Source organism: Vipera ursinii (assembly GCF_947247035.1).
Source record: "Vipera ursinii genome assembly, chromosome: 6".
Taxonomy (NCBI): domain Eukaryota; kingdom Metazoa; phylum Chordata; class Lepidosauria; order Squamata; family Viperidae; genus Vipera; species Vipera ursinii.
In genome coordinates this window covers 62,481,228-62,508,501 of record NC_139515.1, presented here as the reverse complement: position 1 = coordinate 62,508,501, position 27,274 = coordinate 62,481,228, and the positions used below count along the sequence as shown (strand labels likewise).

General features: G+C 37.3%; 1 protein-coding gene and 1 long non-coding RNA gene across 2 annotated transcripts; one reads left to right on the top strand and one right to left on the bottom strand.

The window, feature by feature from the left end:
• Positions 1-2,577: 2,577 nt before the first annotated feature.
• SOX10 (SRY-box transcription factor 10) lies at positions 2,578-26,601 on the bottom strand. The gene is made up of 4 exons (XM_083365459.1): positions 26,436-26,601; positions 25,096-25,553; positions 5,579-5,844; positions 2,578-4,982 (listed from the first exon to the last, which is right to left on the bottom strand). Exons 2-4 carry the CDS (start codon positions 25,503-25,505, stop codon positions 4,273-4,275), a joined length of 1,386 nt encoding a protein of 461 aa, XP_083221585.1. The 5' UTR covers positions 25,506-25,553; positions 26,436-26,601; the 3' UTR covers positions 2,578-4,272.
• Positions 5,800-17,547, top strand: LOC310642079. Its single transcript, XR_014492828.1, has 3 exons — positions 5,800-6,150; positions 6,760-6,829; positions 17,311-17,547. It is a non-coding gene; the product is annotated as an uncharacterized lncRNA (long non-coding RNA).
• Positions 26,602-27,274: the final 673 nt, after the last annotated feature.

Sequence of the window (27,274 nt, the reverse complement as noted above, 5' to 3'; positions counted from 1 at the left end):
TTTTCCTGTGGACTCGGCACTCGTTCCGGTTGCATTTTTTTCCCCTGCTCTCCGGACGGGGCTGAGATATAGGAAGACTGGGAGAAATATTGGTCGCACTATAGAATTAGAGGAGTGGGAACAAATTTGGAAGAAAAATATAAAATTAACATTAGCAACAGCATTTAAAGAAAATATGTACAAAATGTTGTATAGATGGTACTTAGCTTCCGCACGAATTTCAAAAATGTTTCCCAATGCAAATGACAAATGTGATTCTGCCAGGGGCACTTTCTACCATTAATGGTGGACTTGTCCAAAGGTTAGGCGTTACTGGACCAATATAAAAAATTGGTTATTTCAAATAACGATATGATTTTCAATTGGACCCAGCTATTTTCCTCTTGGGGATGAAGCCACAAGAAGTACCAAAAATGTTTGGTATCTATTAATACATATTACAACAGCGGCGCGTATGACATGCACAATATTGGAAGACGAAGGAAATCCCAACGGGTTATCAAGTAATAGAGAAAGTATTACTATGCACAGAGTCAGATCGAATGACATATATTCTCAAAGGGAAAAGTGAATCACTTTAATAAAAGTTGGGACTCCTGGTATTCATGGTTACAAAATAGAATATTTAACTTCAATAGGGGAAATACCAGATGATTGTGTATTATTATTTGAGGTATAGAATCTGGAGATATATACAATTATAGATTTCTAATACTTGGTAATTAAAGGTTACTTAGCCTGGGATGTACGAGAAAAAGAAAATTAGGGGTAGTATTACACTCCCCGGTCTTGTTTAATGTTGTTGTTTTTGTTTTTTGGTGTATAGGGTGTTTTGGTGTTTTTCTATTCGACGCACTTTTCAGTACTTTGTAATAATGTTCTTGTTTTTATTTAAAACTTGTTTAATAAAGTATATTTTTTAAAAAAAAGATATAGGAAGACAGATGCCTTCTCTATCAAAAACGAAGCATGCTATCTAGAAAGGTGGACTGCTTTTCACTGAATATATTCAAATTAGGACTGGGAACCATCTGACTAGGATGCTTTAATTTGGATTCCTTCACAGGAGATTGGACTTAGAGGGCCCACCCACCCTCTTCCAGTTCTGATTCTATGCTTCTAGTCTTTAGGATTTGTAGTAAGAGGGGTGAAGAAAGAAGCTATGGCTGTTCAGTTCTAAAATGAAGTATATCTTAAGTTAATTCATTGGTCAGATGAAGAAATATATTTGTATTGATCTTATCACTTTCCTATTAATCTCCTCTTGTTACTTGTCCTTTACCTAGGAAAGTTCAACTCAGATTGCTTAGCGATCATTGAATCATCTGGTTAAATAACTCCTAGTGCCATGGTAAACATGGCACAAGTTGCCAAATGTTGGGAATTTAAAGCATTTGGCCAGACATTTAAACAGAAGCCTAGAGCCAAAGATTTCCATCAGAGTCAAAGGAGATAATGTCAGGCCAAATACACAACCCACCCACCATTACATTTTTCATGTGCCCCCACACAGAATAAGTCAAAAGGTACGCTGGTATACAAAATATGGCAATTTCTGAATTGTAAGTATCATCTTGGCTATATATTTCCTTTTTTTACTTTGCAACCCTTTGGTTTCGGTATGATATTTCAGACTGAAAAATGTATCATCTATTCCTAATCTTAGAAATCTTGTGGAATGAAACTAAGTTGGGGGAGCGGACAAAAGTGGGAATTTGCTCCTCCTGATTGTTAAGTACCTACCTGAGAAATCAGGAAGGATCAGTTGGTTTCAGGGATAGAGGGGAAGCTTGAAAGTCCATTTGTGTAATTCCCAAAATTCCCAAAATAGAAATGGCAATAATGGAGATGAAAGAAATAGCTAAAGTGATTTGACAGCTGCTTGATGAAGAAGGCCCACTTTTTCTCTCACGCAAAGGGCTGCAAATCAAGTGGGATGATAAACTGGATGAATAAATTGAATTAGAAGGGTTTAATTCTAATCTCACTTTAAAAATATATTTAGAATTTAAAATTATACAGTCGACCTGTTTGGTTGCATCACAAAAAGGATCCCTCATTAATGTGACGCAGTTGATTTATAGAATGTATGCCACAAAAGAATTAGGTACAATTCTGTAAAATAGACTTATCAAGTACAGTTATCCTTGGAAATTAAAGATGTTACCTCATATTCAAAGGCAGCTGACTTTAGAATAGCAAATATAATAAAAGAGCTAGAAAAGATTGACTAGGTGCGTGTGAACATCCCAATTGGCTTTAACAGATAACCATGGAACTGGAAGAGTACAATGAAAAGCGTGCTTGGAATGTTTAACTGGAAAGACCAACGATCCTCATCTGGTCCATTGTTGGGTGAAAAAAGTGGGAATTGTAGTTCTGATTAGGTGTGAAAAGACAGGTTAACAATGCACAGGGAGAAATCTATATGCTAATAAGGTGATATGTAGTATACTAGGATTTTTTTCCCTCTCTCTTCTCAGCCAGTTTTGGAGGGGTATGAGGCAGAGCATAGACCAAAATAGGAAACACACGTTGACATATATAGCTAAAACATTTTAAGTTTATTACTCCATACATTTGATGCAAAGTTAATGATGCTAGGACAACTTAAGTTTGTAGCATTGGGGACAGGAAAAGATGTGCTACTTGCATAAATAAGGGTGCATAGCAGTTAATAGATTATAAGGGATACAGCCATACTACATGTTCTTTTCAAATACCATAGAGAAAAGATAATTATCCATAGCTGAACATGGAAGTAAGCATATATAAGTTCATAACTCAGGGCAGGCAAGCCTCAGCTGTCTCAGCCTAAAGGTGTTGGGAAGAACAAAATGTAACTGTAACATACAATACTATGTAGCCCACTGTTTCTCAACCTTGTCAACTTGAAGATGCTGGCTGGAGAATTCTGGGAATTAAAGTCCATGCACCTTCAAGTTGCCAAGATTGAGAAATACTGCTACAGCCAGTAATGGCCTTTTCTCATGGACTTGCATAGCATCTGTTGTTTCTAGGGCATTGATGTTTTCATGCTTTTACGTTGCAGCCAAAAGGCATAGTAACACACTCCTCAGTTCATAGCAGATTTTGATGAATGATTGAAAGGTAGCAAATGATCAGCTAATATTTTTACTATCTTTTTACCATTCCTGGGTACCATTTGAACAATCTGCCTCAGGCACCCAAACATCTTGAGATCTTTCATGAAACGATAAGATTACATTAGTTAATGCTATGGCAATTTTGATCTCTAATGAAGCATGTAAGAAAAACCATACTGACTTGCTTTGTTTCCTCAGTTTCCCTACACCCACAGTATACACACTCATACATGGAAAACCCATTCATAAGCATGCCAGAAGAAAAAACATTGGCTTTGGCAGGATATCTTTTTGACTATTAGAAAGGTAGTTGGGAGAGTTAGAAGGCAACCATGAAGAACTGGGAACAGACTAGGAATACAAAATGTTCATTACCAAGAAGGAAAATTCAGTCTACTTTGCCATTTATGGTCCAGGGACCAGCAGGTGTGCAGACATGAATGCACTTACATGCAAAGGTGGCCAGATCATGTAATACAGTTCCTGGGTCCAATGTACTGTGTAGTTAAGTCTTAAGAGAGCCAGGCAGCAGAGAGGCGATGGAATAGATAGGCGGAAACAGAGATGCCAAGTACAACAGGAAAAGCAAGCACAGGGTGATCTTCCAATGGAGAACTAAATTTCATGCATGTGCAACTCTGAAGCACAAACGTCCTTGAGCTCTGTCCACAACAGCTGCATTACTGCATTTCTTCTGTAACATATCTACCACAGCGTGCCCAGCTCTAGCCATAATTTACCCATCGATCGTGGCAAAGTTATGGTCATTGGTTTCTTCCTTACTGATAGTTTGGACAGTTGAGGATGGGGGAAGAGAAGGGAGGAATTATCTCTCAATTTTATTCTTCTTGTAATTACTTTAAACTCACAATCTGTCTTACAAAAACCAACCATGACTTGTTGCTCCATGCCTAGAATCACCCTCCTTTAGAAGGCCTATGGGATCTTGAAAGCCACTCAGGGACTGGGAGTAGGGGTGGTGGTTGGGAACCTTCCTCCAGCCAGGTGAGCCATCGGTAACTGTGGTCATGATAGACATCCCCGGATATTCTGTGAATTCTGGCGAATGGATGACACCAAAAGACCTTGGAACGTGGAGGCTCATCTTCTGGGGCTGATTCTTTGGAGCCTTTCCGCTGCTGCTTTGGTCACTGCTCCCCATTCCCTAGGGTCTTGAGAGGGTTGTATACACAGGCTGTTCCCAGTGTGTGGGACTGTGAGACTGTGGCACTGAAGGGGCTGGGTCAGAGATGGCAGTGTACAGAGGACGCTGAGAGGGCCCCATATATGAGAAGGCTGAGTAGAGACCAGAAGCCTGACTAGAGTGGCTGTAATAGGGTCCTGAAGGTTGGTGATCAGGATAATCAAACTGGGGCCTGGATATAGAGGGAAAAGCTGAGCCATAATGGGGCAGACCGAGTGATGTGTAAGCTAACTGGGAAGTGGAGGGTTGGTCAGTATAATGACCCCCAGGAGTAGAACCCTCTGTTTTTACTTGTGTCTTCGAATCTATCACCGAGGATGTGGCAGCAGACAAAGAGACTCCATGCTGCTTGGAGATCCAGGCAGAGTGTCCACTGGCTGCAGCCAGGGCACTACCAAGGCCATAACCAGCAGCTGTGGCATAACCCCCCACATGGCCTGGGTGAGCAGCGTGTCCATTTGGTGGAAGATATTGATCAAACTCGTTGACATCAAAGGGCTCCATGTTGGACATCACTTCGTGGCTGATCTCCCCGATATCCACATTGCCAAAGTCGATGTGAGGCTTTCCTCCTTCCCCAAGGGAACGCCCATCCCGTTTGGAGTCAGCCTTACCCGTCTGGAGCTCCGTCTTCGGTGTAGTTGGTGGAGTGGGAGGTCCATGGCTCTGACCTGTAAGTTTGATATCACAAAAGAAGGAAGAGAGATAGTGTGTAAACTTTTTTCTTTATACAAATCTGACTTTATGCTTGAATTGGATCCTTTCCAGGTTACCAGAGTTTGCCTCTATGAACATGAACTGTAACAAACCAGTATTTTAGTTAATTTTTTTACCTTCATTGCACAGACTACTTAGTCATTTATTTGTTTGTTTTATTTCATTTAGGCACTGCCTGACTTGGGCTGGCTTCACAAGAGGTTCCAGTGAAAAGGCAAAAATAAAATAAAATAAAATAAAATAATAATAAAATAATAATAAAATAAAATAAAATAAAATAAATAAAAAATAAAATAAAAAAATAATAAAATAAAATAAAAGCTGGTAATTAGTAAAATTGCAAGATGTAACACATTCCATCGGGTGTGGCAATTGTGATACTCTTGTTATGATACTCATCTATTCCAATTCAATTAAATGTTCAGCTTTGTCAGAAAAATAAATGGTGGTTTTTATGATTCTGCTCTATATTTAGACAATTGCTGGTTTACTATACAACTGGATTTCAGATTGTTGTGGATCTGACTGCTGGCTAAATTTATAAACTAACCTGAAGAATGTTCAGGTTGCCCATCAGACAAGGGAGATCCTTCTCCAGGATGCCTATGGTCCAAATGGGCATTCTTATAGTGGGCTTGAATAGCTGCAGCTCCACCAGCTTCCCCATCAGCCTGCCCATCATTTTCTCCCTGGGCAGCCTTGCCATTTTTCCGACGCCGTGGTTGGTACTTATAATCAGGGTGGTCCTTCTTGTGCTGCATCCGTAGCCGCTCTGCTTCTTCAATGAAAGGCCGTTTGTCACTTTCATTCAATAATCTTAAAAAGATGGAGAGATAAGAGAACAGGAAGAAATGTAAGCAACCAATTTTAAAAGGGGAATTCTAAATAATCAGGACCATATCAATTGATAATACGGACCATTAATGATTATCAGACACAGCATTACAGATGGAAAAGAAGATCAGCAAAGGAGAGAGATGTTGAAAGCTGCTCTACCATGACTCTGGAAGGAGATTGACCAGAAATTTTGCAATGGAGCAGAGAACTTTAAGACAATCGATGATGCTACCAGAAACATCAACAGCCATTTTTCTTTAAACTCATCAAGAATTCTACACTCAGGTAGTCAATGACCTATCTTACATCATGAACAGATTTCAATTTAACACATCAGCAAAGGTTTTTTTTATTTTTGCCATAATCATGCTTTTATGTAAAATTCACTGGTATGAGGAAATGTAAACAGTTATGTATTTTATTCAGCTGAGAACCAGTCTGGTGTAGTGGCTACAAGCTCTGGGCTAGAAACCAGGAGGTCTAATCCTGTTTTGGGGCATAAAGCCAACTGGGTGACCTTGGGCAGCTCTCCTCTCTCTCAGCCATAAGAAGCAGGCAACGGCAAACCACTTCCGAAAATCTTGCCAAGAAAACTGCAGGGACTTGTTCAGACAATTGCCTGGAGTCAGGACTGACCTGAAGGCACACAGACACAAAAAGCACATCTGGTACATGTTTTTCTACTGACCTACTGAGCCTTAGTAATGCGTGAAAGTTTTATTTAGGAGAATTAGTTAAATGTTTGTAATCAGTTTCACTGAAATGAAACAGAAAGATGTTCCTCAAAGATTGTATAAGTGGGAAAAATTTACATCATTCATTTATAAAAATTATAGTCTTTCTGCAATAAGATCTATTTCCATTTATACACAGTCGTTTTCAATTTATTCACAGAACAAACTCCCAGGATCAAGTGAAACTGTAAGAGATTGGTACACTCTGGTGTTTCTTTCCATGGGTCAAGGTACATCACATGTTAAATCTTTAACATGCATTTGCTATGGCAGCTTTATTTTTCAGACTGGGGCCATCATACATTGGCTAGATAATATTTTGATCTCCAGATGCCATCTTCAAAACATTCTCACAGATACTATGTAAATGGAGTATTGTTTTGTTCTAAAATGTCATTTATAACAATGCATCCCTTCCCCTTAAAAATTCCATTCAGATGCAGGAGAATGTTTTACTTTTGATAAACAAGAGGTAAAGAAGGATTAACTTCTGCTCTCCAGCAATGTGAATGCCCAAATCTACACTGGGTTATTGCAAGCTTTCTATAAAGAAGAGAAACTACCTCCTTAACACATTGTGGACTTTTCCTCTTAATGGGGATTGCTATTCAGACCAATTTGAGCCCAACATTAACCTTGAGACCAATCAGATTCTTATTTCATTGCCTCATCTAAATCAAGAATTTTTCAATCTCTCATAATCTCTAAGTGGCTTGTGTTCTTATTTGAGACAATATTTCTTGCTAAGTCGCTGCAAGTGGGCAGAGTTGTGAAGTTAAGTAGCATTTTGGAGCCCTGAACAGAAAACTTATTATCTGGAATTTCAAAATCTCAACATTTGTCTATCTGCTTAGATGATCATTGTTTACGGGGGGGGGGAGGCAAGGGGGAATATAGGGCAGGTATATCACAGGAAGGGGAAATATAAGGCAGGTATAACTTCAACATGTCACTTTGCTCTTCGTCTTTCAGCATCTACCACCTGAGGCAGTCAATTGACTAATAGCAATAGCATTTACACATATACTGCTCCATAGTGCTTACAGCCCTCTCTAAGCAGTTTACAAAGTCAGCATATTGCTCCCAACAATTTACCAATTTTGGAAGAATGGAAGGTTGAATCAACCATGAGCCAGTCAGGATTGAATTCCTGGCTGTGGGCAGAGTTAGCTTGCAGTACTGCATTCTAACCACTGACCACTATGGCTATTTAATGGTGCTGTAAAGCCCATCCCAGAATGAAGGCTGTGTAAGGCTTGTTATACTATATATGTAATATTCAGATTACGGATTGTATTCACAGTGTCCAAGGAATGTTATTGTTTGCCTTAAATTTTAACAAAACAAATCTCAGATTTTTGGGATCTCTCAATAAAAATGAACTCTTTTCTCCCTTTCTCTGTCTCATCCAGTGAGGGGGAAACCTCTGCTTGATAGACAAACAACAAACAGAATGAATCTTTTTATTCCTCAAATAACCTATGAAAAATTACTTTGGTTATTTCTTGTTTAGCAATCAGTGGATTTTGCTTTCATCAATAAGAACCTAAATACTCTATTCATTTATGTAAATATAAACCTCTCCATGGCATAGGGTTAGATTCTGAGGGACCACTGCTTCCTGATATGTCTATAGGCCCAGCATGATATGGATCCCATTTATTAGAAACTGTCATCTAGTGGGACCCAGAAAGAAAGCTTGTTGTGAAAGCTTGCCCACTCTTTGGAACATCATTAAATTAGTCCTAACCTTGTTAACCTTTTGGATGGTTTTGAAGAATATGCTACCAGGCACGGAATCAAAATGAGAGCCAATGGGATACTTGCATTGATGGTTATGATGGTTTTTACCTTGGCTGCCAATCTTTAGTATGCTATTATTGTTGCTTTATGTTTTTAATTGCTGTTCGCTGCCCAAGGTCATGAGATTAAGATGGGCAGTTCTATAAGTTAAGAGAGAGAGAGAGAGATTAAACCACAAATATTCTGAGCTTCAATTCATATTATTATTTAATATTATTCTCTTATTCACATGCTCTGTCTTTGCATGAATCTTGAATACATTCAGTGCTTTGTTTTTGTGTGTGAAATGGTTCTTCATGAAGTTTTGGCACATATCAGCATGCTGAAAGCATCTCTAGGTCAAGGATAGCCAGTACATCCAGAAACCCCACGTTTTACAGCCTTGGAACCAGTGGCGGGATTCAGCCGGTTCGTACCACTTCAGCAGAACCGGTAGCTAATTTTTTTGTTGCCCAGGCCTAGAATGAACTTCCGGAAGCGACATCCACACAGAGAACTGATTGTTCAAATATTTGAATACCACCACTGCTTGGAACCCTTCAGGGGAACCCAATTTCCCTAGTCTGGAAGTACTGAGAATCTTCCAGCATAGTTAAAAAAAAAACCAACCCTCAAAATGGTGTTACAGATTTGCATTTTAAAGCCAACTAACTGAGTTGTTTTAATTGGGACTAAATTTTGCAACATCCAAGGCTTTCAACCTAAGGCACAATAAATCAGGCACAGAGATTGGCAGCAACAGTGTTTAATGGATAATATGTAAACAAGGAGTTATAATGACAGAGCTTCATTGGAACAAAAGCTTGAGTTCTGGTATTTGTTGTAAATATCAAGCAGCTGCTTGAAACATGTGAAACTGTTTTTTTATTAGGACTGCAAGCTTTGTTTAGTTGGCACTGCTTGCTAGCAAATGGATCTTAATTTTAATTGGTATAGAAATTACAAAACCATACTGGCTTATTGTTTCTAGGGTTTTACAACAATGGGGAATCAAATAAAAAGATTCAAGATAATCCTAACTTCCTATATTTATATATAGGTAAAAGAAAAGTCATATAACTTTTCTCTTCTTGCCTTTGCTCTCCTTTCTCCTCATGAAACTTATGGCCCAGTTTTCTGCCACATTTGACTGTCAAAATGAAATACTTAATACAATATATAATAGGTGCACAAATTATGTCTATGACAGTTTCCACTGATTGCTAGCAATCTCTGCCTCAAAATATTTCATCTTCAGGAGGAGAGCAAAGGCAAGAAAAGAAAAGGCAGATTTTTGAGGTTTTGCATTTAATTGATCGGTCATAGATGTTTTAAAACATAGATGACTAGTGAGCTAACCACTCTATAATCAAGTATTATAATAACAATCAGAGCACAGGCAGAGGCCCTCCTTGGCCTCAAAATAGCGGCATCCCTTCCCACCTCCCACCCCCAGTTCAATAGATTTGAAAAAGTTTCGATTTCTGTGCCTTGAGTCAAATAAAAGAGGCAAGCATACTCAGGTATAAGAGCTGGAAAAGCTGTAAGGCCATTCCCATTTCCTCTGGACCTGATAAAGAAATACTTCCTAGCCCCTTTGGGCATGTCATAATGATGACCGTGCATTCCTATTTTTCTGGTGGATTTTGTTTTAGATCTTCCTTTCCCCCCCCCCCCATATCCTTCTATCTTCTTGCAAACATGCTTACAATCTATTAATTGCCAATTGGATTATCATTAAAAAATAGGGCAATTAATTTCCAAATTAAAGAAATAAATGACCTATGGAAATGTGGATTCATGTAGTCATACCTAATGCTTGGAACTATTACTTTTTCTCTGCCTTACAATGTCAGGTTTGCCATGTTCAGCTACACCTGCTACCATTTTGAAGTACCGGTTGGTTTTGTGCCTTTGCTCTTCAGGCAAGGTCAAAAGTTTTTAAATTGTATCATGTTAAGATGTGAAATTGCTCTCAAGAGGAGGGAGCATGAGAACAGGCAATGACAATGAGTCATCTCAAAATGCAAAATTTTAGTCCAAGAAGGGATTGGCACATCTAACAGCACTAGAAGGAATATGTTTCATTAGTACAACAGCACCTGTTTTTAGATATTTCTCTACATTCCCCCAAAAGACTCTTTTAGCTAACCTATTAGCATAACTATAGTTTTCAGAGATATATAGATATATAGATCAGGTTTTTACAACCTGGGTTCTGATTACTGAAAATTCCCACCATCTCAAGAGCTGCTGTGCTATATTCTGAATATCACTCCACAGTATTCCTTATTAAAACCTGGACTGACTCTACTGTTTCTCTCCATAAATGCTGCTTCTTTCAGATTAAATGAGAAACAGAACAATTCCCCGGTGTTTCTTTTCTTGTGTGATTTCCAGCTAATTTAGACACAGTTGTAAATTCTCATGCAAGTCTGTCACTCTGTACAAGATTTCCAGTTAAGAATTTTGATTACGTTCTGGGAAGGAGTACTAAAATACTAAATTGAATGGAGTTTCTGTGAGTCTGTGCAAGCTCTGAAGATTCTTACATTATTGAAATTAACATCCAAGCAGACTTTAATATTAGAAAGCTAAGCAGAGACTAGGTTCACACATCACATAACTCATAGTTTTTTAAATGGCTTGCTGGCTGGGTTGCACATTATTACTATTTTAGTTTATAAACTACAATTGTAATCACAGAACATATTCCTAACAATACAAAATCAATCACACATCTTCTGGCTTATTTTATTATATTAACAAGAATAGTAAATACTGATGAATGATTAGCAGCCCATAACAATGTTAATAGGGAAACATAAGACTTGGCTTTTCTTTTCTATGACCTGCATCAGAGTCTCTTGCAATCCTGATTTACTATCACACCAACAGGTGCTGAATGGTTGATATGCCCCAAATTTTATTCTCTTACTTCGTCATTTTAATCCAGGATATTAAAAGCACTGATCTTCCAGAAATTTAGTGTCAGCTTTCCTGTTTCTCTTTGTGGCCCTATATGGACTGCATTCAGAGATTAAAACCACCCACCTCCTTTGTCTTGAATTGTTCCAAGCGGAGTTCTTCAATGGGTCTAAAAAGCTAAGTGGAGCCCCAGCTCAACAATACTCAGTTGACAATTATTTTCTGGAAGGATGAAATCTGGGCAAGCCAGTCAACATAATTTGAAAAAGTGCTGAATATTATTCTGGAAATTGGATAAAACAAAAAAGTCACTGGAAATTAATTCAGAACCATTTAACCTGCTTGGTATTAAATACTTGTCAGCAAAAAATAGGGTCTATGCAAGATGGCTCAATGTTTTCAGTCCTTGCTTGGAGATACATAGACATTCTTGTTCAGTGCCTGCTTTCATCAGTGATTCAGTGGGCTGCTTCTTCAGTGGCATTATATTATATATTTATTTATCATATTTAAGAACTGCCTATCTCACTCACACAGGGACTCTTATACAGCAGGATATGCTTTTTATTTAAAAAGATCACCCTTAATGGTGCTGTTTTATGACAACACAATTGACAGGAAGATCCACGCTATAAAATCAGCTTCAATTCTTTTTGTATCAGCCTTTGTACCCAGAGTGGAACCTGTGCATTTTTGTTTTCGCCATCTTTCAATGAATTGCAATCAAACTCTTGCTGATCTACCCATCTCTGTGCACCTAACCAAACCAGCTATAATAAACAGAAAGTGATATGAGTAGGCAGAGAACTGGGAGGGGGTTTCAACTCAATCTTCTTCTTTGTAAAAAGGAATTGGATGCAAACTGTCCTCCACACACACATAACCCCCCCACCACGACAGACGGGGAAGGCAAATCAACCTGTAAAGCTATTAGTCCTAAGAAAGCTTTAATTGAACTCCCAGTTTCTTGACCCACAAATAAAGAATATTTCACACAGTTCAAGTCTTTCAGTCTTAGTTTTTCACTGTCATGATAGTAAGAAATCTGGTGAATATCCCTGAAAGTGACTGTAAATGATAAAGTCACAACCGTCTCCACTTACTCATCAGTAGCTGCTGCTGCTGAATCAGTGTGGTGGACAATGGAAACAAGGAGAAAGTGGAGGAAAGAAGATCACACGTTCGGCATGAATACCCATAGACAAATACAGATGTGTGAACATTGTGACTATGACAACACTATTCCAACATGACATGACTCAAAGTTATTTGGGCTGAGATTGAAAACTTTTATTATGCACATCAAAATTTTTACCATTTCATATTTGACTTCTTGATAATCTATTGCAGGGGTGTCAAACTCAATTTCATTGAGGGCCGCATCAGCATTGCGGTTGCCCTCAGGGGGCCTGGTGGGTGTGGCCTGGGTGGGCGTGGCCTACTGGGTGGGTGTGGCTAGAGTGTGTATGGCCTACTGGGTGGGCGTGGCCAGCTCTACATCGTTGGCATCAAGGGTGCCTATGGGGGCCTGGGCAGGAGTGGGACAGATCTGAGGGTCTCTGGCAGAAGGAGGGTCTCTGGGCCAGGGCCAAGGCAGTGGGGGCCGTTCCCTCACTGTTTCCAGGATAGCTTCGCGGGCCACATGAAACCACTTCGCGGGCCGGATCTGGCCCCCGGGCCTTGTGTTTGACATGTCTGATCTATTGAGTCAAAAACAGATGCTTCAACACCCAAAAGCAAGCAACACCTAAATAAGATAGGATATATTTTGGACATTTGATTTTATCACATGCAGAATATAGAAAAGAGATATAAGAAAAATTCAGCATGAAACTAAATTAGACTTTATCAAAATCATTGGTGCTAATCTGGGTTTCAGTTGAATAAAACAGTTTTCTGCCCCATCCTGGGGTTAATTAATTTAGCAATGCTAAGACGATGTTATTATTTCCAATGAGTATTATTGTAAATATCTTTTCTGCTGATTGTATGTATCTGAAATTTAATTGGCCATTTTAAAGATCTGAAGTTCTTCCCAATCTGCACAATTATTTCTAACATCAAATCTAAATGGCCACATGCCAAAAAGATATGGTTATTCTCCTGTAGTTCTCTGTAGACAAAGAAAACAAAGTCTGCAAGGGTAGCTGTATGGCAAACTACATCTACATCTGCAAGGGTAGCTTTATGACAAACAACATCTCTTCTTCACAACCCATGAAGGGTCAAGAAGTCTGTCTCTTTTTGTATTTGGCAAGTTTGTCTGCCAAGAAGGCTAGATAATATCAGACATGTGACAAGCACAGGTGGGCAAAAACGCACCAAGGTAGATGCTGACAGTCTTGGTGAAGCAATATACTTTTAGTCCAAAAAGTTAGTGGTAATTGAATAAATGAGCACCTTATCTACTCACATATTCTGGTGTAGTTTCTGCTCATCTCTGTGTTAACAACTCAGTTCATATGAAGTTACAATGAAGAGTGGTTTGAGAAAAAAATGGAAGTATTTTTAAAAGTCAAAATTGTTGCCCTCATTTACAAGGACAAGGGACTTATAATTCTCCATATCATGTTGGGTATAGTTCCCATAATCTTGGAATGTTGACAGTATTAAGATAAGATAAGATAACCTTTATTGTCATTTTTTTTACTGTGGGCACAATGGCACACATCAAAAATGAAATGGATGGAAGCTGTTTCCCATTACTAGGAAAGATAATTAGTTCTCCTTTTCCAACTTGTTTCAAAAGAAGTCTAGGTGTGTGTCTGCCCACTCGTCCACTTAAATACATTTATATAACAAGTATATATTTGTTCAGTGTAATTTGTGTGAATAGTTTGTAAATGTTGAGCCAAACCTATATGACACATGATAAAAAGTTACCTTCCTTAACTGTAGGATAACTTGTTCTCACAGAAACAATTTTAGCACCTACCAGATTCCACCAGTGGCACAATTTTAAAACAGTTCCTCTCTATTCACACAACACATTGCCACATTTAAGAGCATAATTTTATTAGTTTTGGTTTCTCACAGTTTCTCAGCTTTCTACTCATGTTCTCTTTTCCATTTGCTATTTGTTTACAATTTTTTTAAAAAGGCATATGTTTAAATGAATTTCTCCTAAGATGTGTAATTTGGTTTAATATATTCATTTTTCCAAGTGATTGCTTTAATATGCATTTCTATGTGCCATTCTTATTCACATATGCATTTTCCTTAATTTTTCCCAGCATGCACATTAGAATACCCAATACAGAGTAGAGAATTGCTTTATCAGAAAAGTACCATTCCTGAAGGACAATTTACATTTCTGTTTGAGTATTGGTTCGAACAAATAATTTAGTGGACTGCATGCAAATACAAGCTGAACAATTTGCTCACTTTCCTAGGCTGTCAGACCTTTTTCTGTGAATACTAAAATCAAAACATTGAATGCAATTCACCCTGCTCAATTCATGTGCATGTGCTAAGGCAGGGGTCCCCAACTGGCATCTGGCCGTGGCATGTCAGAAACCTATCGTGCAAACAACCAAAGCCCCATCCGCAGGATGCAGGCAGTATAAGAAACCACGTCCCCTCCTGTACACAGAAAAACCTCTCTCCACGGAACCGGTCCCTGATGCTCAAAAGGTTGGGGACCTCTGTGCTAAAGCATAATAATGAAAAAGGGAAAAGGAAAAAGAGCAACAGCAATATTATCCTTCCACAATTTTCTTGCCATGATTCCATTGATTATGCATGCCTAGGTTTGATGTGCCAATATTATTGGGTGGCTAGTGATAAAAGTAGGGCATATCCTGAGCTATTGCACCTACCTACCGCCAACCTGTGGCTCAAGATTTCAACCATTAATTTCTAACCAGCATAACTATGTATGCAAACTGTGATTTTCAATTTAAATGTTGAATGATGCACATTCGGGCAACAATCTAACTTCATCTATACATTAATGTGATCAGAGCTGCCCGTAAATTAATCAAGAAAAAGATCTCGGGGTCATAGCGGATAGCTCAACAACAATTGAATCTGCTTTTTTCAACAACTGCTGTGAATAGTTGGGAGACTCCTTAAAAAAAATCAAAAATAGAACATTCAGGATTCTTAGCATAGGAAGAAGCACCTGAGGAAGTGGCGGGTGGACAACTGAAGTGTTAATGCAGCATGATATTAAGAAAGTGAGCTGGGAGAAATCTTTGTTCCTCTGTCCAAACACTGGGGCCAGTTATGATCCAGTGAAGACGGCTGACATTCAGAACAATCAAAAGAAAGCACTTCTTCAACCAGCACATAATAATCTTTATTTAGATGTCTTTAAAGAGGGAATGGATACATTCATGGAGGAAGATCAGTTAAGGGCTATTAGTCTTGAAAAGTCAGTTTTATCTTTGGATTACAGGCAAAGTTGCTCAAAAATTAGTTGCAGGCAAACAACAACAGAAGAGAAATATGTCTCCGTCTCCTACTTGTGAGAAACAAAATACTGGTCTAAGAGGGGCTTTGGTTTGGTCCTATTCTTATATGTTCATAAATATGCTGATTAGGAATAATGGGAGTTAGAGGTCAACACATCTGGAAGACATCAAATTGGGAACACTGATTTGATATAAAAAAACCTGGAAAGATGTGCAATCACGTATATACTATGATGCTGTCAAAAACTCTCAGGAACAGTTTCACCAAACTGGCATACTGATTTTTGGTCTGTGTGCATGGATGTGTGCACTGCACTGTTGCTTAACATACCTTGCAATGTTCAGTGCTTAATGATCTTCCAAATATCTGAATTTGCCCATCAAAAACTAAAAGTACACCAGAGAATTTTTACAACATACCACAAGTTCATCTTCTTCTTCTCATGAATACATGCAGCAATGTGTTAATTAGGCCATCATAAGTCTAACTATTCTTTTTCTTTTTGCAAACACTGCGAATTCCTATGGATTTATTTTAGGGAACAATTTTTATTCTTGTTGGAATGTGTTATTGGATGTCTTGTCCAGGAGAGGGTGCTGTAAATAGCAGCAGTTTAGTCTACATACAGCAGCCTGGTCTTCTCACATTATCACAGATACTAATTTCGTTATTGTCTTTCTTTTCAAATGGATCACACTCGCACTCCTCACAACATGTACAAGAATCCACACTTACATCCATCTCTACAGTTCTTTATGGGACTTTGAACCTCTGCCTGTGCAAAAACGCCCTTTCTATCTGAAGGGATCTCAAGACTTCTACATCTCATGGATTTTCTGGGCTGGAAAAACCCTGCACTTCTGTATCTTTCCCAGTGAATCTGGCAGACAATAATTTTTTTAGCATTTATTCTTAAGCACTAGATACTATTTCCATAAAGAAAAAGTCCTTGACAAGAATCAACCAACAAAATGCATAATTCAAAAACCTGTTCTACTCTTACTCCACCCTCGTTGAAATTGGCAAAATGGATAAAAATTCTATTTTCACGGCATTCCAAATGATGTACACATACTTAAAATTCATGGATTTTAGCTTAGTCTGTTGTGTGAACATAGCTGGTTTTGAATAATCAACAAACCATTTAAAAGCAAACTGGGACTTGAACCTAATGTCTGAATATGTTTTGATCACAATGGAAATTACGTAAAACCATATCAAATGAGAATTATCAATATTGTCCACTAATGATGCAATAAACAGAAGAAAAACATATATGTGAAATTAGATCTCAATTTTCATTTTATTTATGTAGTAATCATTCAGATAAATCATTCATCTATTACAGCCCTTTGCCTGAATCCTTTTTATTGGCCAGCAATGAATTTTTAGAAGAGATTTAGGGATCTGTTCAATAAATTGGTTCCATAGGAATTGAAAATTCTGCTTTCTTTATCTTACCACTCAAGTACATTAATATTATTTGTAATGTTCAATTACCCACATTTTATTTTAAAGTGTCTTTAACAATTAAGAATCACATATAAAAAAATTTCAGGCATAATTATAATTCTATGTATTCCAGAACTGATCTTCAATATTAAAATCTGCCAATACATTTATTCAACTGATTATTCAACTTTGAGCAGAATCAGCATTGAACAAAATGAAACTCTATTAATCTTTAAGATGCCACAAAAGTATTGGTTTTGCTGCAAGAAATTAACAATTATCTTTCTTCTGGAGAAAAAGTTCCTCTGCACAACCTGGAACTACAAGGTAAGTATTCTGGATGTGAACCTATGCATCGAATGAAACGCACGAGCAGTTTATGATATCCCTTCGGTATATCGTTGTTAATGCTCTCATACCAATTTACTTGTGCACACTTGTATGTAAAATGGTATTATATTTATTTCCCAACGTATACATGTGGCAATTGAAAAAGATATTCAGATGCTGTCATGTATATACCTATGGAAATTAGTATAATGCAGCTAATGATATTCCTTGTTGCACTCTAAGAAGGATAGAAAAAGCAGGAGAGAAAGAATATTGACCGCTTTGAATGTTGGTGTTGGAGAAGACTCTGGAAATACTGTGAGCAGTCAAGAAAGCAAACCAACGGATCATTGAACAAATCAATATTCACATGAGGCAGAAATGACCAGGCTCAATTGTTTTCTACATCAAACATCTTAAGTGAAAACCTAGTTCTCTGCTGAAATCCATTATGCTGGGAAAGGTGGAAGGAAGGAGAAGAAGAAGGGACAACCGGCAGCAAAGTGGATGGACTCAGTTTGAGTGATGAGGCGTACCCCACTGGAAGACCTGAAGGATGGGTTAGGAACAGATTGGCTTAGAGAAAATCTATCTCTGTTGTTGCTAAAAGTTAACAATGCGATGGCACATAATCAACATGTGGCAAAAATAAAAATGTACACATGAGGTAAGCACCTGCATGAGGTCATAAATCACAGACCGAAAATAAGATAGTTGAGAGACTATCCTAAATCTCAGTTCAGCTCTGATACTGTTTGTAAAAACTATACAATATGAGAGGATACTTTAGACAAGCTATTCTCAGTAAAGTAGGAATATCACTGTCATAAATTGTAGCCTTATTATGAGAGCATGAGCTATATTAAATAAATACTAAATATAGTAAATATACTAAAAAAAATAAGTACAATTTTAAGGGACCTTAGTAAATACAGGTTTTCTCTTCCCATTAAAATATTAATTTTCCCATGGAGGTGTAGGTATTATTTCCACAATGGATAATGCAAATAGCCTACTGCCTCTATCTGCAAAAATTCAGAGGAATTTCCAAATTATAGGAAGATTCCTGATTATAGCAGACTGTGGAAGCAATAACGCAGGAATTTTGATGGGTGGGTAAGGAATATCCTTTTGGATACTGCCACTGAAAAATATTGATACGAAGTGAAGAATCTTTTTTTTTAACCTTCCGGATACAATGGAGTTAAAATGGTCTTCGATTCTGGTTGTACAACACTTACAAATTCAACACATCAGGCAAAAGGCATACACTCTAGTCCGTAGGGAGTAAAACAGTTGCCCTTGAGCCATAAGCAGATGCTTTGGAGATATGACGAGAAGCAAGAGATAAACACCATTATGGTTTATGAAGCCAGTAAAGGTATTTGTTATGTTTTGGGTGCCTGTGAGTTATATTCTGGACCATATCTTAAAAAATAAAGAGAACTTTAACCACAGGTTTTCATTCCACACGGAGGAGGAGATGCTATCTACACTTCTAAAATAAAACTGAAAACTCTGATTTTGACTTTATTTCACTTTTGTCCAGAAAAGGCAGCGTATGAGGCAAAGTTTTACTTGTTTGTGCTAGTTGCTGGCTGAAAGTACAGTATAAAAAAATAAATGTTGATGCTGTTTGTTGGCCTTTTTAGGTTAGGATAGTGCAGACTTGCTTGCCAGGACAAGAGAAGCGACAATCCAGACTTTGACTTCAGTTTCACTTTAGGACTCAGGTAGGTTTCTGATTCCTGGATGTGTTCATATATCAATTGCCTGTTCTGGAATACCCGTCCCACAAGGTGAGGATAGCTCTCTCCTTGCCAACATTTAGGAAGACAATGAAAACTTTCCCTTTCAGGATGCAAGAATTTTGAAACAGGAAACATTGGAGAGATTTTGGGAAATATTCTATAGTTACCTAAAGTAGCCGAGATAATATGAATCAAAGTGACTTTACTAATGGTTTTGATCACTGTTAAACGCAGCATTAATCTAATGTTAACTTTGAAGCTTTTACTCTGTGTTTTATTAGTTTCCAAATTTCTCTATTAAATACATTTTAATTTGGGATCCTGATATTTATTGCGGTATTATAAATATCAGGAATTGATAGAGCAGGCGACGTATGTTTGCATGTAACAAATAACCATATAAAAAAAGAGATTGAAATCTTTCCTGCATTTTCATAAGTAAAGTATTATTGTCAGTGAGCATTTCTTTAATGCAGGGTCATGAACTGTTTTTTAAGCCTTTGGCTACATTTGACCTGTGAATAGTGTGCCAAGTCTTGCACTCCCAGAAATGGACAGAAGGCCAGAACAAAACCTAAATGCAATCAAATTGAAATGAATTAATTAATAATGCTCATGAGCATTAGTTCTGTGTTTAATAATTTACCTCTTAAAAAGTGCAACTCAGGGACAACTGAAGAACTCTAGAGGTTGTTTCAAACCGGGCCACCACTGATATCCCCTTGCTCATAAATGCCTTTGTAATGCAGCTTATTTCATTTACCGTAGGAAACAATGAAAGCTCCTCCTTGGTTTTTTGGCAACCTAAATTAGTCTTCTGTAGCTCAATGCCTTCTGGATGTATTGGACCATATCACTATCATTCTATTCCAGGGGATGGGAGTTGTAGTCCAACATACCTGGAGGACATCTGGTGGCCAAAAGTTATTCTACAGAATTGTTATGGTCCATTTCCAAGTTAAGTGACTCAATCAATAAATCACTGTAGCATCAATCTACTGAGAGCTATTTACTGTGTTGTCCCTTGATTGCAATGGATGTAATGGTATGTGAGAATAACCTTGGGAAATGGATGGAAGAGATGCTACCAAGATACAACTTGCAGCTGCATAATGGGCAGAGAAAGAAACTCAGAAAGGAACAGTCCTAATTTCTCAAACAGTAAAAGAGACAGCAAAAAGTTTCTACTGTCAGACTTGGAAGATTCTCTTAATGCAGTCTTACAATTAAGTAAAATTAGCTCATCTGGTGGCTTTCCTGTCTAATTGACCTGGGGAGGCAGACATGGGGCTTCTGCCCGTTCAGAATTCCTGGAAGTCTCAAGGACAAGAGTGGCAGCTGTAGGTCCCGTAGAACATGGCCACGAGATCTGGGAGACATCCTCTGTGTGTCTGGGATCAGAAAAGAAAATGACTTTTCCAAACTTAACATTTTAATGACTGAAGTTCTGCTGTATGTGAGCTTTATATCAAAAGCATGAAATAAAATTGTTTTTCAGTTAGGACAAAATACTTTTAAAAACCTGAAATATTTGTTTGTTTGTTTGTTTATGACTAGTTAAGATAATATTTATTTAAAGAATATTTAGGGTGATTTTAAAATGTTGGCAGCAAGATATATAAAGAAAAAAAAAGAGAAATGCTGTGTAAGAGATGAGTGATACAAGGAAGTTTTTGTTAACAAAAGCAAACAAGGCAAAACAAATAGAGACATAAATTAAGATTATTGAGAAACAGCCATTTTGATTTGTCCCTTAGACATGCTGTGACTGCTTTCCTAAAACCAGAACTAACCAAGCAGGACCACAGCAAGCGTCAATAAATATAATGGGATATTAAGGCAAAAGAAAAATATATATGATTAAGTGTTGTGCCTGAAACAAGGGATATATACCACTATATAATATTTAAAAAGAAGTCATAGATATTCTATGGAGCTCTTCATTATATAGAATATAATTAGCAGGTACATAATAACTAATTATAACTGTATGATGATCTGATTGTATGGTACCCTAAAAGTATATATTTAGGTGTTTAAGATTATAAACTCATTTCAAAATGTATACAGGCAAAAATATAATAAGGCAAATATAAAAGTAAATACAGCATCACATTAATGAAAACAAAAACATAAAAATATGACTAGTATTCTGTGTCCTCTTTTACAAATCAGACATGTTCAAAAGCCAATGGCTACAATCTAGTATCATCAATGAACTTGAAGATGATTTTAAAATAAATAAAAAATTGGTATATCTCCCTCCCACCTAAAGAAGAGATGCATTTCAAAATGCTTGATTTATTTGATTTGCCCTTGCAGGAGTCACAATATTTAATATGGTTGATTTTTACACTATTGTAATAGTTTGATATTACTGCATCTAATCATCAGAGAAGAAATAGGAAGAAAGATCACATAATGATTACTGACTTGATCTAATAACAAAGTAGAAGGAGGGGAAGATACTTACACTGCCGCTTAATCTACTCATTGACAATATGATCAACACCGATTTAGCATTTACAGTATGTACTTAAGATTGATCTTAATGCAATTAAAGTCATTGATGGCCTTATTGGTTTATATCTCAACACTGTCTATATCTACTAATGTACAACTAACCTATGATTATACCAGTATTAGCGGAAATAAATTTGTAGCTGGTCAAAGAACAATTCCTCACAAATAATTGTTTACAAGGATCAAGAAAATTAATATGCATTAATTTTTTTCTTCAACTAAATAAATATTTATTTAATAAATAAATAGTGGTCAGTTTTAATAAAATGGGTTGGTTTCCTAAAACTTAAATTGTCTGGGTGTCAAAACTATGTTAATCTGGTTTCAAACTCCAAATAGTAGCAGCAGCAGCAATAGCAGTTGTAGTAGTAACGGTAGATTTAATAGTCTGTGCAATAGTGAATGCAAACAGGCTCCTGTGAAGTAACAATGTCTTTGTAACCTTAAGAAGCCAGTGTTCATCAAAGTAGTTCATCATGAACTGTTTACGGAAATTCTTTTATAGGATATTTTGGGGAAAAATTAGATGTGAGCAGGATACCTTAGAAATCTTATTTGTGATTTGTGATCTTTATATTTATTTATTTTTAAGAAGCCCTTTTGCTTGAGTTAGTCAAAAGAACTAGGAACAGATCCTGATTCTGATAAACCACAATCAAGAAATTAGTCTGTCAAATATTTTGTGAATGCTTTTCTCCAGCACCAAACAGACAAACTAAAATATTGGATAGAATAGATTTCACAAAGGTTCTGCAACTTGCAGTTAATATCTCTGTTTCATATCTATCTAATCCAGAAAGATAATTGCCTTTAAGTCACATGGCTAAAGAACTGAAATCCAAATCCCAGTGGGATTTTCTTAATGAAAACAAACTTAATATTAAGGATTTGGATCTCAGTTCTTTAGCCATGTGATTTAATGCCAATTATCTTTCCACTTCTTTCCTGGCACATATGTAACTGACTTCACCTAAAAGACAAATTGTATGTATCAAACAATTTTAGGGAGGTAATAAAAAAAGTGTGCTGCATATAAAGTTAGATCACTAATCCACCTCAGTTGCTTGTCCTATTAGCCAGTGGCTCTTTAAGGTTTAAACATTTTCAGCCCTCCTTGAGAAGAACACAGGAAGTTCGGTATGCAATATGTACTATTGCACACTATTGAACTCTAATCAATCATTTGCCTTTTAGTTACAAATGTGCCAGGAAAGAAGTGGAATTCTTAACCCAACATCACATGGGTACTCTGTTTCTCCCCATAACCAAATTGCTTAGCAAAATGAATCACATGAACTAAGACGTATTTAGATCTTTTGAAGGAATGATAGTCGGGTGGGATGGGGCAAAGTCTTGAAAGCAAGCAGTGTGGCTAGATTCTGGAATTTCGAGTCCCTTGTTGTTTATATTTCCTTGTCTGAAAGAATCACGTGATATGATGAAAATTATATATTCAGTTTGTTTTGTTCCAAAGCTGTTTTCTAATATTCCACTATCTGGATAAAAGTAGATTTTTTAAAAAACCCCAATTCTGAGAATCATATTAGAAATAATATAATTAATTTAACCTTTATTCAGGCTTTTGTTGTGATGTTTAATTGCTTCAAATGTGATACACTGAATTGAAAAGAATATCCCTCAGCAACAGAATCCAACTTTAAGGTTTATTTGGATGATCAATCAAAAGCAAGTCTGCCTCATCTGAGACTTCACACGAAACTCCTGCATATCCAGAATTCTGAAGTTATAATGCAATATGACAGGAAGAAAGGCAAATTTTATACTTACCCCTTAATCATCTTTTTAAATGTTTGATTAAACTTCAGTGTATGAGTCAGCTTATACTTTCCCCACAAAATGAAGAATTTAAAATCAGCTAACCTCTAATGCTAAAAGTCCCATGCTAAAATAACCATCTTAATTATACAAATGAATCCTTAGGCTATAGCATCAGGATTATCTGATGTGAAGATGAAACAATCAAAGGCCTTTCCATGCTTTGTTTCCATCTACTTAATTTCAGCTTGATTGTGAGTATTCTTTTTTCCAAGCTATTATTATGGCACATATATATTGAGTTATATCTGTTTTAAATCAATGATGTCATGGACACTCTCCAGTGGATACCCTTGATGTCCTCATAATTGTATTCTAATAGGTTCTTCTAGATGTGATAATTAATTGCATTTTTCTTCCAGCAGCAATCTAACATGATCTGAATGCTGGGAAAACGTAGTGTCTCTGAAATGTAAGTGCCTCCTCAAGTCTAGGTCCATGTAAAAGAAGGGCATGGACAATGCAACAATCCCTACTGTTGGGTAGGTGCTGGCTTATTCCTGCTAAGTGTGGAGTAGTATAGTTCCATAAAGATAACTCTCCCTCAGTTTGATCACCCAAAAGTTACAAATGCCCAGTTGATCAGTCAAGTATTACCTATTTATAAAGGAGGAGGGTGGTTAATTAGCAATATAAAGGATCTTATCTTTAATTTTAAATTCCTCATTTCTCCACTAATCCTTTTTTTTTCAAGCTTATCACCAATCTTATACCAAATTCCATCATCATATCACTTTCAGACAACTGCAAATTATTCATCCCTGTGATTAAAAATAGGATGGTTTCTAATAAGAACAAGCTGCTTCTTTCATTGTACCTGCATCGCACTATATTATTAGTAATCATTTTGTTCTTTCTCTCCAATAGAAGGATTTGTTTTCCCTCATGGAGAAAAAAGGTAGTTATTTGAATTGCTTTAGAAGATATTCTGTAAAACCTCTCTTTTCCAACATCGTTGGATTCATGAAAATCATTGCTCCAGTCTTAGATGCTCCCCAGCAGAACAAAGAGCTTTGGTCTGTCAAGGAAGCAAAGGTTTAAACTTGCCTATCCCACTTGGGTGCCCTCCAAGTGCCTCCAAATGTAATTTCCATCATTCCCAGCCAGCATGCCAAATGCTTTGGATTAGAAGATGATCAAGAATTCAGACTGAAGTAACACAGCTGAGAAGGGTCAGAGTACATAGTATCTGAAATAAAATCTCATGGGCCTAGGACTGAATGGCCAGGTCAACTGAGCCTCATGGCAGAGATAAAAGAATAGACAAGATCAAAATATGAGCTAAATTTTAAGTTGACAGCACTCGGGATGTTTCATCTATTGGCTGTCTGCTTATTCTTTGACACTCCCTATATTAACACCATAAATTGCGAAGATAGGTACACTAAATCAATACTTGCTGAGCTTCTCTCACTCTCCATTATGTCTCTATCTGATCTTGCCCTTATGTGGTTTCTTTAACCCCCAATTGTTCTTACCTCCAGAGCTTCCCAAGCGTCTTACTAAGTTCTGCATTGTGAAGGTGAGGATACTGATCAGCCAGCTTCCTCCGGGCTGCTTGAGCCCACACCATGAAGGCATTCATAGGCCGCTTGACATGGGGCTTGCTCTTGCTGCTTCCATTGACACGCACAGGCATGGGCACTAGGGTCCAATCATAACCACTCAGTACCTGGCTCACTGCCTCCCGGATGCACACTGGAAACTTATCATCATCTGCTTCTGTGTCTTGTTGTTCCTTCTTCACTTTCCCCATCTCACCACTGGCAGAGTTGGTAAGATGAGAGTTGGTGTCTGATGCCATGGAAGGTCCTGGTGAAAGGCAGTGATGGTCTTCAGAATCAACAGGACTCATTTCTACTTCAGAAAGGTCTTGATCATCTGTCATTGTTTCCTCTTGATTTTACCCCTCAAAAATCAAGTCTTCAGGCTTGAACTACCATTAAAAAAATAGATGTGAATATTAAAGTCAAAAGTGTTCAAAATTCCTGAACAATCAAACAAACAGCCAGTAACCATTAAAAAAAGAGCAGGGCTATATTTTATCATTTGCAAAATCAAAAATGATGATCAAAAATGGGAGGTCAAGGTCTAAATTAATTGATGCTTCCCATTTTTGTTGAGAAAGTTTCTAATATGGCAACTGACCTTTTGAGCACATGAGCATGAAATAAAAATTGGGGTGTTCTTAGAGGGGTGAGAATAAAAAAAAATCTCCATGTTCTAATTTGTCCTTCTACATTCCAAATATGGCTTCTAATATAAGCTTCTTTTGAGACTGGAGTTAAGAATATTGGCAGCGAAGGAGGAATAGGTGGTTTTAGTATTAAAGGATCATAACAGGAACGCCTTGTGATTGTGTAAGACGTACATTTCAGAATGCGTCTTTACATATTGTGCCCTCTGAAGCCAACAGGTAAAGGCAGCATAGAGGGGATACAAATATTTAGTCTTTAGGTTCTAGTCCTGTTTCACTTACTCTATGATTAAAGGGGGGGGATCTTTTAGGAAATTCAAATCTGTTAGCTTTAGTTCGTCATTACTTGTTACTTCTACCACCACCTAGTTACTGTGAGATATTATCCAACCATAGGGAAACAATATTTAAAAATAAAGTTGACTCAAACACCTTCAGTGAAATTAGCCAAACTAAAATTTGGCTTCCAGTTACATATTTATAGTATTTTGAAAAAAAATATTAGTAACTTTGATCTACTAAAGGAATAAGTGAAGTGAAAGCTGTCAGTTAAAAAGAAGGGAGAGAGAAAAGGAAAAAAAGAGAAGAAGCAAGTTACTAAGTACAGGTAAGGAAACTTACATCAGCCGGTCTCTCGGGCAAATCCTGAGTTAGCTGTAATTTGTGTCCCACTAGCCTCTCTGTTCTCTCTGTGTCTGTTCTCTTTTCACGAGGCTGGTAGCTTTCAAGAGCTGTGTGCTGGGAGAACTATCAGAAGTGCCATTCCTGGAGGGAGGCTTGGTTGCTCCTAATACCCTGCATGAATGTCTCTGTGACTGGCTCGTTGCTTAACACTGGGGGAGGGAAAGTCAAAGGGTGGAGCTAAGAGCTCTCTATGGCCCAAATACATCCACTGTATGCAGACAGGAGACATTTGGCATCCCCATCAACTACATTTCAGCCCCCATCTCAAATTAACACTTTTTTATTGTATGGCCTATTTAGAAGGTGGCTATAGTCAACTTTTATTTCATCTATTCAAAGTTTAGCATCAGACCTTCCTCCCTTCCCCCCCAAATACCCCTTTTCAAACCATCTTTTAAGGACCACTTTGTTTTATCATTCCTCTACAGAATGAACAAACTTGGTGTGTCATTCCCTATGATGGCTACACCAATAGTTTTATTTTTATTTATTTATATATATGAATCCATGAGTGTGTGAATAACAGTCAATTATTCAATACATGCATCTACTGAAAACATTATAGTTTCCATGTATGTGCAATTATATGGAATTGCCTTTAGAATGAAGCTTACTGTTCTGATATTGGGTAAGCTTCCAATACTTGAGTGTTCTTTGAGCCCTCAAGATAAATATTTTTCTCCTACACAAAGAGTTCAGAACATTCTAGGAAATACAAAGAGCAATTTAGAAAAAGTTATAATTGAATTGCCCATGGCCAGTTGCAGTTAGGCCTG

Coding starts and splice junctions, on each gene's coding strand:
- SOX10 (XM_083365459.1), bottom strand. CDS start 25,505: ATGACAGATGATCAAGACCTTTCTGAAGTAGAAATGAGTCCTGTTGAT. Junction 5,845..25,095: donor ACGCTTGGGAAGCTCTGGAG/GTAAGAACAATT, acceptor CATCTTTTTAAG/ATTATTGAATGAAAGTGACA. Junction 4,983..5,578: donor GCAACCTGAACATTCTTCAG/GTTAGTTTATAA, acceptor TCAAACTTACAG/GTCAGAGCCATGGACCTCCC.